Genomic DNA, 16139 nt, shown 5'->3' with positions numbered 1-16139 from the left:
CATTTCGTACATTGGATCGTCTAACGAACATGTTCGACGCCGATACGTTCATTTGTACACTGTCGTGAGTAGATGGATAATATACCCTGCGTGACCCGGGTCATGCGTATACGTCTATGACCACTAGATTAAACGCGATTCGAAGAAAGGACGATGAGCGTCCGCCTCGATCTTTGATGCATCGCGTTCGCGCGACGATCGACGCGATTTTCCGACATTAAAATGTACCAAGTAAACAGCTGTTTGAAGAAGTTTAAGCTTACGTGCAGTTTCTCACGCAATGAATGTTCATTAACCCCTCAAATCAGTTTCGCGTAGGTACAAGAAGCGTACGTCGTCATAACTTTATCGTTTATGGCAATTCGATGTATACGTATCAGTTTGTTAATACATTATCGTTTGTCTGTACGTATTTGTTAACACTTTGGCGGGCAAAACGATTGTAATCGTTTCTCAATAAAGATCATATACCGAAATTTAGTACATTGTACGATACGATACGATACTGCGGATGTTTATGGGAAAATTCAAATATGATAAAAATCTATACAATGTGAAAAAATACATTTTCTTGGATATAAGTTTTTCGTCTTTGGTTGCGTTCATAGAAATCTGAATTTACATCATATATCCACCATCTAGGATCTAGATAATAATTTCAGTAACACGGTACTCTACTTATTGTACACGTTGTATTACTACACAACAATTAGAAATGGGTTTTCAAGCACGTTGCAAAAATATCTACATGTCGGCGAAAGTGTTAAGAAATTTGCTGAATTTAGACGAATTAATTACCGACCGAATAATTGCCGACTCGAGAGGTTAACGCGCAAAGTGCGCGAGAATTTGCGATCGTTCGTATTTAAAATAGCGAAAGATATTTCAAAGGATTCTTCGATTTCAATGGAACAACGAACGCTTCGCGCGCGTACTTTCCGTTACGAGGGTGTTTAATCGCAAATTCTGAACGAGAGTGTGCGTACTTGTTTTTTCGGTGACCCAAAGTAACGATCAGCAGTGTCCGCTAGTTGTCGAGATTTGGCAAGCTTCCAACGGGTAATTAATCGAATTAAAGCGGACTCGTTAACCTTTTATTCCCTTTTTTCAACTCCTGTTGCGCTGGTCCCTTAACAGGTTACCTGATCTCATTCGTGCAACCCTTTCCCTGTGACTCTGAGAAAGTGGGAGAACACAACTCTTTGAAAACGAATTATGGCTGAAACGTTGATTCTTTGTTTTTATTTTCTCGATAAACTAGATTACGTGCGGTACCTCTAAATTCGAAACAATAGAAAATCGGATACGTTAGATCATCGTATCGAATATCGAGGATATCGAACATGAACATTGCTAATCGGTATTTATACGTCCCAAACTGTTAAGTAAGACAGATATAGCAAGTACTTCTCGTCCTAGCCAGTTTACTTACTGCAACGAAGAGAACAAACGAATATGTACATCGGCTAAATAAAAGAGAACAGTTAAACTGTATTAAAATCATATTTATAATATGAAACTCGAAAACAAATTCCCATAATAATTCACATAAAACACGAACCTAAAATATTGCAATACGAAACAACGAAAAAAACTCTTCACTCTATATTTTTAATAACACATTATCATACGACGCCGAAGAATCAACCAGTAAATAAATACATTCATTAATCGATCCAGAAAAAGAAAACAATTTTATAGCGCAGCAGTGCCGTATACGTAAGAATAAGATCATAACGTATGAAAAAAAAAGTTACTTTGATATTAATTTAAAAACAAAAAAGAAAAAGATCCATCTAGGAACACTGCTGACCCGCTGAACTTGCAAAGTCACAATCCACGTGTGTCCGGGGCGACGCTGAACAAGCGTCGTCGATTATCTCGTTCGAATGTCATCGCGCGCCATCATGACGCGATCGCGATGAACGCAGTGATCGAGGTCGGCGATTCGCCGTACGGCAACGAACCGTCTCGTGTGATCGAGTATCGCGCGCGCGACCATCTCTGCAAGAGAGCGTCCGAAGAGATTGATCGGTTGGTTCACTCACTGGTGTCGGAGGTGTGCACGGGAGTGGTAGCCGGTGTGTTCGAAGGCTGATGCTGCGCTGGCTGCGTCGGTATCCCGAGGGAAGCGAGCAGCGGCCGGGACACTGCACCAGGGGTGGCTGTCGGTGGCGGCGGGCTCTCCTGGCCGACGAGCAAGCTCGCGGGCGGGAACCCGAAGAGCTGGGATCACTGGAGCCTCGGCCAATAGTTGCCGGTCAGGTCTGGTGTTTGAGACGGGATCTGCACGGGAACCGAGACGCCAGCCGATATCACACCTGCAATGCGATTGTTTGTTTTCCGATTAAACGATCGATCTAGTTTTGTTCTGTGATTGTGTTGCAGGAATAGGTACGACGTGGACAAGATTCTTGGTGGAACAGCGGACGCGACATTTACAATGGAACTTCTTAGGAGGCAAGTTGATCAACTTTGCTTCTTGTGGCATTTTTAATCTTGTCCGCGCATGTTCACTGTTAACGTTCAATTCTTAAGGAACACTCGGCTTCACAAGCAGATTATGGGAAGAGATTGACATAAATAATGTATGTTGTAAGGTACGCTCAAATTGATATCAGATTTGTTTACGTTACTGTCTATGGCGTTGAGCAGTTTAGCTTTTGAAGCAAGGATCTGCAGAAAAAATCGAAGATTTGGGTCTTTAGATTTGCGAATCGTAAAATGAGATATTATAGAAACATACAATGGCTCACGAGAGTATTTGAACGCTTATGGTAGAAACATTCTACGTGCGAACTATCTGTACAAAAATTACAAACCGATCATTCTGACTTCGATAACTGCACCCTTAACAATTACCTAAAAACGCTCTTCGCTCTACTTACGAACGAGCCAGCTACAAAACAAACCGATACTTGTTCCACGTGAATCGTGGCGAAAGCGATACGTGAAGAGGCATTGCGGAAACCAGGGTGCTTAGCAATGGAAAGGATGGGACATCGGAACGCGTCAAAAGCAACGTTAACGAAAGCAAGAGAGAGAGAGAGAGTGAGAGAGAGAGAGAGAAGAAACACGCGGTGAAAGTTCCCCGCGCTCATGCACGTAAAACGATTATGATGGATAAGTTGCGGCTCGTTCCGCACGTAAGAAGCGAGAGAAAACGAGTAACAGAGGGAACCTGTTCGCGACAGGGGCCAGGAGACGAGGGAGCTAGAAAGGAAGAGGCGGATAGAAAAAGGGGACGAAGGAAAAGAGAAGAATCCGGTGCTAGGGAAGGGGGGAGACAAGAGGAATGCCGGCGCGTGTTCCGCAGTATTCCACCATTCTACGGCGTTCCACTTCATTCCTGTAGGTACGCCGCGCACCCCCGTATTTCCTCCCCTTTGGGTTCGCACGTTATTGAGCGCTCGCCCAGCCGAGGCGAGACCCAACCCATCCACATCCTCTGTTCGCCCCCCTGTATACCCTGAAGAGAGGAAGAGCCATCGAGAGAGCGAGAGAGATGGGTGAGAAAGAGAAAGGAGCAAGAAAGGGAGAGAGACAGGGACAGGAAAGAGAGAGAGAGAGAGAGAGCCAGGAGGGTCGAACCTCAGCGCACAGTTTTCGTTAAACGAGAAAGAACAGGGTGAGGAGAGGGTCGTTGGCGGAAGAGGGACAAGTCGAAGAAGAAAGAAACAGAAGGCAAGAGGGTGACGGAGGGAAAGTGAGAATCGGGGAAAATGGAAAATTCAGCAGCCACGTTGTTGGATGGAATGGGCGCTTGGAAAACCACCGAACATACCCGGTCTTCGATTCTGCCCGCTGGCGCCCGTGCGAGATTTGTTTTAAAATCCTTTTACAATTCCGTGGACGAACGGTCAAGTGCTTAAACGAGCTACGGGCACTGTTGCTTACCGTTCAGAGATGAGAAGACGGTTAGTACGTAATTTTGCTACGGCTACGTCCACCTTTAACATCTTTGGAATGTTCACTGTTTCGGTTTTTGCACACTTTGACCTGATGTAGTATCAGCTTGGTCCCAGCTACGTTCTTCTAGCTAACCATTTTTTGATCTCTGCACGGAACAACGTCCTGTAGCTCTCTAACCGTGCCTTGACAAGACACTTTATTCTGCCCTCGACACGTAAGATACGCTGGCTGATCGATTTTAGAGAACCATTGATGTATTTCGGAAGATTTCTCAGAGGCTGGTGGTTCTGTTTGCCATTGACTTTGGCTAAACGGATTTGCTCGTATTCTGTTGGGAGCCTGAATTGATTTATTCTAAAAGTTTAGACTCTCTGCCGAAGCATTCGAGGTGCAAAGCGAAAGGGATTGTTGGTTGGTAGTTTAGTCGACGTTCGAACGATGAAAAAAAAGAAGCAAATTAAATGATACGAAAAAATATATCGAAGCAGTTCACACGCTTGATGTTACCTACACACGACATTGTACTTTAACAATATTATGAACTAATTAAACGATAAACGCATTGGTTTCTGATATAACTGCTCCTATGTATAGAACGTAAGTGTACCTTCTTTCGAAACATCAAAAATGTATTCCTATCGTTGACGATAATTAATCGAGTAAAGTAAATTTCCCCCGCAATTCAAAAAATATTTAACGTGAAAAGGGTGAACTTCGGCAGTGAGAAGGAACGAAGACACACGGTTCGTTAGGAAGGCGTGCGAGAATTTATTTGAACATTTTCCACGTCAATCGTACGGTTTCCGGCGGCACAAATTTCCTCGCGCCCATTAAACGTATTTTCCACTCGTGTCGTTCGCCACGGGTAACCAGAGTTCTCGCGAAGACGCTTATCCTTTTTCGTCGTTTGGCCACGGCCGCGCGCACGGAATTCCCGAGTGTACGTAATCAACCGGCAGTTTCAATGTTACAGAATGAGCACGTTTCGCGAGTGCCGCGAGCGCGCGACACGAATCGCAATTTTTTCTTCCCCATCGAGCTTCGCTGCCACCACTTCCGGTTTCGACCAGATCTTTATCCGCCATCGAACTCGAAAGCTCGAACGAATGAAACGAGCGATCTTCAAATCCGTTTGTAAATGCGAAATTATTTCTTCCAGCAGGTCTTCGTGGAAAGTGAAATGTCCGGTACATCGTCCTTTGTTAAATGTTGTTCGAGTTCTCGCGTGTGGCCGTGTTTGGAAGTTTTTGAAATATTTGGATCAATAAGAAGCTGTACACATATGTCGATTAACTACGCAAATCGACGAGTAGCGTGGCGAATTGGTCTTGTTAAGTTTACCTTGGAAATTAATATCGTTTATAGGGTGGGAAAGAAAATTGAAAAGAAATGTTCACAAGTCATTTAGATAGAAAAATTAGAAAATCACGACGTACAACCATCAAATAATTACGCGATACATACATATTTAGCTATTGGCGTTCTTAACCAACCAATTCAGTTTACCTATAAATTAATCAAGATAGCGTCTAACCATACAGACCATTTACCAGTAACTATAACCTCCAACCGTTTAATAGATCCATCAAGCAATAACATCTGCGCCATTACTCTAACCAAACATCAAAGCAATCCTGTAAATCAACATTCCCTTGGTCTATCCGCCTTGAATATGTCCAACCGCGAGAGAACACGCAGAATCTTGGAAACTGGCAAAAGCCTCGGAAATTTAAATAATATCTCCGAAAGGAACGTTCCAAGCCACTTCTGACATTAAAACTATCGATGACAAGAGAACACGTTAAGAAACAACGTAAATAACACACGACACCATCTCTGTTACAAATTCCTGAGAATTTCTGTCTACGTAGTAAGATATAGCAACCGCTATATTAACTACGAATTAAATAAGCCGTTCATCTGTAAAATCGGTTAGCCGCACAAAACGAAAAGCAGAGGAAATTGTGGAAATTACGCGAGATAAGCATCGATGAAATGCTTTGACGAAAAATGTTAAACGTTTCGAAAAATGAAGTTAAACTTCACTTTGACCTGCGAGCGGCACAAATGTACAAACTTTGCCAAAGTTAGATAATTTGCTAATTTAATACTTATACACTGCAACAAGCAACACTCGCCTATCATATCGCCGTGGTACATATTATCAATAGTCGTTCGATTTTACAGAACCATTGATGTATTTCGGAAGGTTTCTCAGAGGCTGGTGGTTCTGTTTGCCATTGACTTTGGGAAATTTAGTGATAATTTACTAATTTAATACCTATACACTGCAACAATCAACACTCACCTATCACATCATCGTAGTACGTATTATCAATAGCCATAGTTAAACAGCCAACAACCCATCTGACCAACAATAAAATACACCTTTCATTCGCACGATCTGCATTCATCCAGTCGAACGATCGTTTCAAGGTAGCGTACAACCTAGAAAAGAGGCGACTAACCGGAGCCCTATGTATACGATCGGTGGCGACCTTGATCAGCGTTTAAATGCCGTGGTGGAGACGAAGCGGATACCGGAGGATGGCCTTGAAGATTGAACAAGAACAAACAAACAATCCTTTAAAGCGGAAACTCACCAGTCGCGGTCGAGGTCGTCGGCTGGTAGGGTGCACCACCTGGTCCTGCAGGCTGTCCTCCTGGCGTGGTGGGGGTTCCACCATGAGAGGTCGGTATACCACGATGGGGTTGCGAGTGCGCAGCAGTGCTGTGTGCGTGGGAGTAAGACTGCGTCAGAGAGTGAAGAGGCTCGTGGAACACGTACGCCGGATATCCCTCGGCGCGCTGCTGAAGACAGCTTCCACCCATTGACCCGCCCAAGCTGCTCGACATCGAGCTGCCAACAGAGGAACGAGATCCGCGTCAGATCAAAATAACCAACATGTTCGATTTGTCTGAACGTCGTTTCTAGCGAATAGGTCGAGTAGCTTTCGTTATTAATAAGCTGTGGACGTTCAGGCAAATTTATATTTTTGTAGACACGAAGAGGCGGAACAGCGATCTGTTTCGCCTACTTGCAACGACCAATATTTTTCGATATATTTGGATATTTTATACGGTTTTACGATTTACGTGCATTTGAGAAATTTTTGTAACTCTAAATTCGTCATAAATCTATAAGAATCTATCAGGTCTAATTATTACCAAAACTAAAGCTTGACGTTGGCCCTTAAATCCTCGAAACTTATCCTCTATATAAGTTTAAAACACAAGTTTCGAGGATTTAGGGGCCAACGTCGAGCTTTAATTCTTATTCTTGCCGAGAAGAATTTCGATTTGCTTTGAATCGCGTGGAAGGTTAAAAATAACGAACTTTTTGGCAACTTTCGTGTAACGATTGTATGCGAATTTTACGCGGTACACGATATTTGTTACGGTAATTTAATGAATATACAACGTAGCAAGTTGAATTCGATATTTGCAGAATTTAATTTGTTCCGACGAATATTCGATATCAAAGAGTCGCCAGCGCCTGGATTATGATGTTTTTGTTTTTGGAAATGACATTCGAAGATAAGCTTTTAGGAAGATTAAATTTTGACAAGGTCAGATATTTATGTACACAGCGCGATTTTCAATGAATCGTGAAATGTTGAACGTGAAAAATACAAGGTATTTGAGGATTGTTTGGGAAATTTAAACTCGACGATACCGATATCTGTAATCTCTGCAACAATGCAACACCGATTAAAGCGTAGTACAATTGCCAAATCTTTAAACAACGGATCGCAGTTACCATACTATTGTTAGTCTACCACGGTTTACAAATGAAACGTAAAAGAACGAACTATATTCGTCAAAAAGCCTGCCAATACGTAAAAAAAAAACATTTAACAATACCACGAGTTAACTGAAACTTTCATAACACAGACTTTTTCAAAAAATGAATCGCTATAGAAAAATGCATCAAATTCTTCGAAATACACGATTCGATAAAATATTATAATTAAAAATCTCTCGATATACTTCAGGAATTCCTCATAAAGGGGCCCTAATTTTTAACAGACAATAATTAAAAAATAACCAGTGTTGATTATTTAACTCGATAAACTGACAAAAGTATCTTTGCCTATATTTAAAAAACTTTCGTAAAGAAACTCTGACTGTTACAATAAATAAACAATAATTATAAGAAAAGCTATGAACCTTCTCCATTCCTAAATTGACTACTCTAACTCTAGGAGATCGTTCCACTTATGATCCTTTCACCGTCCCGTAACAAACATCGTATTCAACCTCGACGAGAGAGCTCGATCCATACGCTCTTACAATACACAAAGTCTTTGCACCCCTGTATAAGTATACCATACACGTAGACGGTTGGCGAAACAAAAGCGAAAGAGACGGTGACAGAATGATTACCTGTAAGTGTCAGGCATCGTAGCGATCGGCTGCGGTATCGACGAGTACATGGCGTTGAATCCGGCGTTTAAGGGTAACCGTGGCGTGGCAGGGGTCGCAGCTGGGGGCGCGGTGCTGCTACCACCCCCGCTGCTGCCTCCGCCGACTACCTGATCGACGGCTGCTCTCCTTTGGTTCCGTAATTTCTCCTCTCGACGCCACTTCGCCCTGCGATTACTGAACCACACCTGCAACCGACGCAATGACGGTGCTTTTGTCACGATAAGGGCGTCACTCCGCGCGATGTGTTCGCATTATCCGCACCTATTCATCCTCGTATCCATCCTCGCATTCTCTCGCCACCTCGCATTCTACTTTTTTCCACACTTATCCTCTCCGTGTCTCGTTCTTTCATCCCTCTAACCATCCACGTTTCTCTCTTTTCGTTCATCGTCGTACCCTCCATCATCCATCGTCTCTACACACCCTCTCTTCTTCCCTCTCTTTCTTTCTCGTTCGTTCCTCGCTTCTATCTACCTCTATCGAACCCTTCTCTCTACCCCTTCCTGTTTGTATTCTATCTCTCGACCTATTCTCCTTGTCCAGCCATCCGACAGCCGTAAAATCTAGATACCTTTTTCCAACCTCTTCCCCCTTCTGCCCGCCAACCCCGGGTAAGCTCACGCAGTCGAGTTTGCACGAGACTGTGCCGCAGTTTGTTAATTGCGATTGAGCAGTTGTCGGATGGAAAATTGAGTTACTGTGTGTTCTCAGTGGTGTGTACGTCTGTGCTCGTACGTCTCGCTATCTCGCATCGTTTGCCGCTGTTTCTTTCCCTTACGACCTATCCGACGCGCTTTTAGTATTACACAGAACCGACGATGAGTAAAATAGGAAATTTGTTTTATCGTGAGAAAGTAAGACAACTTGTGAATGAAAAGATACACGTGGATCGATTATATTCGATAGCTTATATTAAAAATTCCTCTGAAAGTGCAGTGAGTTTCCTTCGGATTTTTGCACCGTCCGATTTTTAAGGGAGAAGTTTTACAGAATACGATTTCTGAAATACCAATGCTCTGTTTCCTTCCTAAATTCCAACAGAATATTTTGATCATCGTACGGTAATATAAATTAACGTGAAACATTCTACAATATTCGATTCTTTCAATTCAATTTCGACACACAGAGGATGCTCTCTTTGAGCGATTTAAATTAATCTCGAACGTTCTACAGTATCCGACTCCTTTCGCGTAACAAAATTTCATCTAAATTACGTTTTCTGGATGAATTATAGAGTCGTACGTAGTTACGCTCTGAATATTCAAAATCGAAAACTGAGTGAAAGATCAAAAGATTCGTGACTTTTGGTTAAATTTGTTCACAAATATTCCGCGTTTAACTGAATGCTGGTTACCTCAAGACGTACAACTCTAAGCTAAGCCAAGCCGCACGTTTAATAAGCTGTTCATTCGAGAAATACGAGGAAACGTTAGCGAGGACTCGGGCCAATCGCAAAGTTCAACTTCTCGTTGCCAACAAACGGTTAAACGATTCGTTTTCCATCCACATTTCCTAACATCAACAATCTTCTCTAAGTTGTATAATATATTCTCCGCAGATTATGAAACAGAACTCGTAAATTTCATATTGTACTTGTTACTTCACAATCGAATAAGCAGCATCAGTTCGTTGAATAAGGTTTGATTGAAATGATTTCACGGAAAGAAATAGACAAGGATGAAGGGAAGTGCAATTATTGGAAAATGAAAAGAAAACAAATGAAACAACGGATAGGTAATGGATGGCGGAATGGATGATGATACAACGAGGAGAATGTTTATCTAAAGTATTTAAAGATAGGAGAGATATAACGAAAGAATCGGTATATTTTTATGTTATCGTAGTTATTTATAAGTTTGTGTTTCATATCTCTTATGTTCCAGTTATGATTTATGCTTGTAATTTATGTAAAAGCAAATCCAATTTCCAGGCTGAAATAAATAAAATATAGATACAGAAAGAAATTCAAAATAGGGTAATACTTTAATAATTTATAGTCAAATATACTATACGTACATAGAAAATGACGATAAAGTTATATAACATAAATAAGAAAAGTACGTCGATATTTCGATGCTTAATAAAGGTAAACGTCAATTTCGTCAACGATCTCTAGAAATTTTTAGTTCGTTGTAAAGGCAAAGAATCTGAAACCATTTTATTCGATTTGATAGTTTAGTTCGACAGTGTCAACGATAAGATTGGAAACAAATCATTCGTACCTTAGGAATTGTACAGTAATTGTATATCTAGATGAAGAAACGAAGAAATTTTCGAAAGATGCAGCTGATGAGTTCGGTTTCTGTGATACTGTCCAAATCGCGATGGCCACCGACGATATCTTCTAGCAAAGATCTCTCGCGCGAGCATCGCGGAAGATGGTCGTAATAACAAGTAATCTCGAGCAACAAATCGGAGCTTAAGTTCTTTGTTGCGCTTCCACGGATTTCCTGATTTCGAAGATACCTCGTCGCGATAAGAGGATTCCCTCTCCCTACGATATGTCGATTTCCCTTCCTGCTACCCTCCAATCACTCGTAGCACAAACACGCTCCGGATTACATCGTAATTTCTTCCCTCTAAATGTCCCGTATCATCCTCTCGTGTATAACAAACAAAATATTTACTCTATAATCGCGTTTATACCAAACAAACAAAGGAAATAGGTAAATAAATAGAACGAAATGGAAAAAAAAGTAGAAATTACGTAGAAAAATAAAAAGAAGAAAGGAGGATAAAAGGGAGAGAAAATGGAATCACGCCGGAATTGTTAAATTATGAAACGACTCGATTGCTCGGCTCATTTGCAAAGGGTGGAAAAAAACGCAACGAACATGCTCTTTCTCTTCTTTCCACTAGCAATGAAGAGGCGCGCGCTTTTATTAATAGCTGACAATTGCTACGTCGGCTGTTCCGTTCGCGAACAGCCGCTTAAACGTTCGCGCGATAATGAGAATAACGATATAAAAATTCGATTGCCAACAATGAGCGCAACTTTCTCAATTATCATGCGCCACCGAGAACGCTAACAATAAGCCAGACCCGGCAAGGGGCGTTATTATTTTTTCTCCTCTTCCACCCCCGCGTTTCAACTCCCGTCCACCCCCCCCCCCTCGCCAACCCATGATTCTGACGCTAATTTGTACGTATTCATTCGAGCTATTGATGGAAAATAAAATAAACAGTAAAGAGAGAAGCCATGGGAGGAGGATCAATGATTTACCTCGGTATTGAAGTGTTTCACGGAATGGACAGTTTTGTAAGTGAAAAGTCTTGCAAGTCCTTCTTTCTCTCTAATAATAGAAATACTTCGAAACGATACTATGTAACTACCTTTAACATCTTGCAATGTTTACAATACTCTCGTCGTTTCTTCATTTCCAAAGCATCTCTCGATTGATCGCTATAATTCACATGATTTCTTTCTTTACGCTATTACCTATAACTTGATTTAAAGCTAATGTATCCAAGCTCGGATAATAATATGTTTGGATAGGAAAAAATGTTGCGAAGCGGGGAATCGCTATAATATCGTATTTAATAGGCATCAGAAATAAAACGGAATAATCTTGGTGCCTAAAATGGCCACCGAGAGTAACCAAATATTTTCTTCTCTCCCCATATTATTTCAATAGGCAGCGAGAAAATTCAAAATTCATTTCGCCCGCCGCGAAAAACGTGATCCTGCACACCCGGCGGCCCTCGATTGAACGAAATAAAAAACAGAAAAAAAGAGGAGAGAAAAAGTAAAAAAGAATAAATTTCGTGGCGGCAGCGACGTGGCAAATCGTGTTCTAGCGGGCCACCGGCAAATATCCACCATTCGCCCGCAGCGGACTCCTTTCGCCCAATACCGTCGTTCCTCGTAAACTCGTCCTACCGCGTCCCGAAAACTCGTTTGAATCGATCCATTCGGAATTCCACGAACCGGGTACATCGCTCCCGTCCCTCGCGGCAGACCTTCTACTTTGATTGGCAATGTTTAGAAGATGGCGTCGCACGCGAATTTTAAGATCGTTTCGTGAAATTTTGGCTGGTTCTTCGTGTATACACGATGCTGCTCCATGAAGTTTCATATAACTAGCGATAGGATTGTAAGAGCTTTTCCTGCTGTGTTAACATTTCTTACGTATTTTTCGCTCGCAATTTTTTTCTTTTCTCTTTTTCTTTTTCTTTGGAAAGTACAATGTCGTTCGATTGAGTATTATAGGAAGAAATAAAGAAAATTTGGGTACGCTTATTTTATGTGGAATTTTCTTAATCCGATATGGATGAATATTGCGTTGACATAGCATTTCATTTGCAAGTTCTCTTCAATCAATCGAAATTAATTCCAACCTCGGTTTCAAGGATTCGTTCCATGTATTTTTTGCCACTATTTGGTCTAGTTACGATCGCCGTTGAATGGATTAGAATTAAAACACCGACTGAGAAGATATTTTTTTTCATTTAACTCCAAACAACACGAGAAGACATTCGCTCGAATATCTTTGGGGCAGAACGAAAACTATCGAATAGAAATCTGAAACTGTATCGATCTACTACAAGAGATGCCTTTTTCGAAATATTCCTCGAGGGAAACTTTAAAAACTTCAAAATTTTCGACAGAGGTAACTTCATAATTTAAGATGGACCAAATGAGAAAAAAGATTTTCACACTTTATACGAAATTATCGATCAGCTAAGAGAAGTTGTACTTCTAAAGAAAGTTGTACTTCTACGGAAGTTTCGAAGACCTTTAAAACGAAAATTTGAAGAAATTACTTTTACATTTTTTTTAACTAAAGAAAGAGGAAACTTAGACTCAACTCCTATTACTTTCTTGATCAACTACAAGAAGGGAGGATACCTCTATCGAAGGGTTCCTCAACCAAGTCGAGGGAAGTTTTTGGAACTGTACGATTCAAGAAGATTCCTCTAGAATTAGTTAACTAAACGGAAAAAGAGAATATTCGTTGGACCCGGTTCATACTCCTCGAAACTATAAGATAACCAGGACCAAATTATACCACTATTTTCCAACCTTTCTCGGATCGGAATTTCCAATTAGCCAAATAACGCATAAAAAGACATTCTTAACAGAATAATCATTTCCTTTGATGTATCAAATTTCATCCATCGATATATTACGACGATTACAATAGAAAATTACCACGTATTTATATCGAAATAAATAAGTCTACAACTTCTCTGCAATAACATTTTCCACGTACAGCAGTCATCCTAATTCTACGAAGATAACCGTGACAACCTTGCAGAAAAGACTTCTTAACCTCTTTTTACATCTCGTGTCCCAAAGAAACTGAAAATCTCATAACACGGAGAGTAAATACCACGAAATAATTTTTCCCAACTACCATCTACTACTATGACACATATTCGCGAGCGAAGATTCTTCTCCACTTCTTTCGATCGTCTTCGTTTTCTCTTAAAAGGCAAATGCCAAGGTTGACCGTGATGATCGAGGGACTTCGGCCATCGCGGCTTCACACGAGGGATTCTCCGCTCTCTGGCCAGCGCCATAGATGATAATCGGGCAGTGGCGGCGGTGTTGCGCGGCGCGGCGTGGCGAAACTCGTGCGAGTATCCAAGGTATAGGTGGAAAAGCGAGGAACAACCAATCAGAGGGCAACCTCCCTGGGGACGCGACGTTGCCATGGTTGCGTTCGAACCCTCTTAGGCCGTCTGTGCCGGATCCCTCACGGCTTGCTCGGGATATGCCGCGTGCGGCGTGGCGTTTCGTATCCGTGGCACACGGCCGTGTCGGCGAGTCCACCACGCCGTGTCCTGGCCAATGCCACGCTTTTGCTTTCTCTCCTCTGCACGTTGCTCTCTACCATAGCTTCGTCGTCGTCCATCCGTTCTCCTCGTTCCACCGTTTGTTCGTCCATCCAACGACGTTCGACTCCGCGCTGCTGGTTCAATCGTTCCTTTTAGTCCCCTTTCACCCTCTTTCTCTTTCCATTTATCTCTACCCTTCTTTCTCTCCTTCTCTACCCTTCCTTCCCTCACCTCTTTATCCCTCTCTTTCGCTCTGCCTTTGCCTCTCGCACCGGCACTCCCGGTTTCCTGCACTTAGCAAGATCAATACCAGCCAACGAGGCTTGAAAACATGCGTCAACATGGTCTTGCACTGTTTGTACGTCCACATAACGCTCAGCGCCCGGTTACTACCACCGACGCGAAAGCCCGCCGGCCACTTCACTACCCCCTATCGTCGGGCCAGGTGAGGGAGGCCGGCCGGATAGCAAGAGGGTCGAACACAGGCCGAGCCAGAGGCACGGCGCGGCCAAACAATGTTCGATAAGGCTGCGTACATATTAGCTCGTATAACCGTGCGTCACCCCATGACTCGAGCAACGATGTTATATTAATTAATTACGACACACTCTCTCGCGCTCGCTCTCTGTCTCGTATCATTTCTCTACGCGCTATGTGTGTCTTGTGTATGCCCGCATGATTTACATCTCGATACGCGAATTATGAATGGCACGGACATAACGGTGAACCTTTGTCTTTAAGAGAAACAAAGATTTTGGACGATTCGTTTCTTTACGGGATATGTTGCGTCTGCTTGAACGATACGTTGTCTTTGATATTTGGATATTAGTAGCGAATACTGGGAGCGTATGGAATTTATGGATAAATGGTATGTCGGAATGTTGCTATAATGATTGATCACGGATTATGATTGTTCGTAATAGTCACACGTTAAGTGTAGCTAACTATAAATCAGGAAATTCATCGTTTAAATTACAAATTCGTGATAATCGCTCATCATATACAGTTAACCATTGATTATGAGAAATTTGACCACGAAGAATAAGTTTCACAGCTTTCATCCTAATTTCCAAAGACCAAGGTTTCTTTAAATTGTATATCCGGCATTTTAAGAATGTTTGCTCCAATGTATCCAAAGCCAAGGGAAATTAATGAAACGTATAAAAGTTCCAAGGGGAAACTATTGTTAATAAAATACGCTACCTAAAATTGCTTTACCCACAGCTTCCACGGATACTTTTTCAAGAATGCAACGAAGAAAAACTTCTCGCGGTTCAGTTTAGATTTTTAAGAAACTTAATACACAGACGATGAAACAAGAAAAGTCGAATGGCGTTAAGACACACGGCGAAAAGGGTCTGAGAAGAAGACACGGGCATAAAGACGAAATCCCCCCGGGTGGTCTCGCAGATTCGTCGTCGGTGGTGTTTAACGTCCCCGCGCGTTGGCGGTCACGCGTTTAATGAAAGGGCATCGTCGCGCACTTAACAGCCGCCCTCTTCGTCGCTCACAGCTGTGTAGACGAGGAGAAGACGTCGCGTCGTCTAACCTCAAGAATGGTGGAAGAGGATCGACACGGAGGACGAGACGCGGTGAAAGAGAAAGAGAAAAGAAATTGGAACGAGTGAAAGAGAACGTGCTGCACGTGTAACGAAGAAAAGAGTAAGATGTGGAAAAAAGAAGAGGAAAAGAGAAAAGAGAGATAGAGAAGGAAGGAGAACGAAAGAAAGGATAAAAAGGGGAAGGGAGAAAAAGGGCGGTGGGTGGAGCGAACGAGAAAGAGGAAGCACACGCCGCATTCGCACATTCACACTCACCTGGATACGTGCCTCAGGCAATCCAATCTTCTCAGCGAGACGCTCCCGTGCAAACACGTCCGGGTAATGTGTCCGCTCGAATTCTAAAACGAAACCAGTTTGCAACAAGTGCTCGTTATTAAACGTGCCTCCGTTGGATAGCTGGCGCGTTTCACATTGTATATATATATATATATATATATATATATATATATATATATA

General features: G+C 42.2%; 1 protein-coding gene across 4 annotated transcripts in view; it reads right to left on the bottom strand.

The window, feature by feature from the left end:
* Window positions 1-1006: 1006 nt before the first annotated feature.
* Window positions 1007-16139, bottom strand: part of LOC117213629 (paired box protein Pax-6) — a 49329-nt gene continuing 34196 nt past the window's right edge. For 3 of the 4 annotated variants that reach the window (XM_033459124.1, XM_033459127.1, XM_033459126.1), the window contains 4 exons: window positions 15939-16021; window positions 8299-8525; window positions 6516-6772; window positions 1007-2321 (listed from right to left, as the gene is read on the bottom strand). In XM_033459124.1, the coding sequence (XP_033315015.1) occupies window positions 2233-2321; window positions 6516-6772; window positions 8299-8525; window positions 15939-16021 (656 nt within the window). In that variant the 3' untranslated portion in view covers window positions 1007-2232. The remainder of the gene's footprint in view (window positions 2322-6515; window positions 6773-8298; window positions 8526-15938; window positions 16022-16139) is intronic. The other variant, XM_033459125.1, reaches the window with a different exon arrangement.

Source organism: Bombus bifarius, unplaced genomic scaffold (assembly GCF_011952205.1).
Source record: "Bombus bifarius isolate JDL3187 unplaced genomic scaffold, Bbif_JDL3187 scf7180000009125, whole genome shotgun sequence".
NCBI lineage: Eukaryota > Metazoa > Arthropoda > Insecta > Hymenoptera > Apidae > Bombus > Bombus bifarius.
Note: the sequence above shows the minus strand (reverse complement) of the source record. Positions and strands in the feature narration are given on the sequence as shown.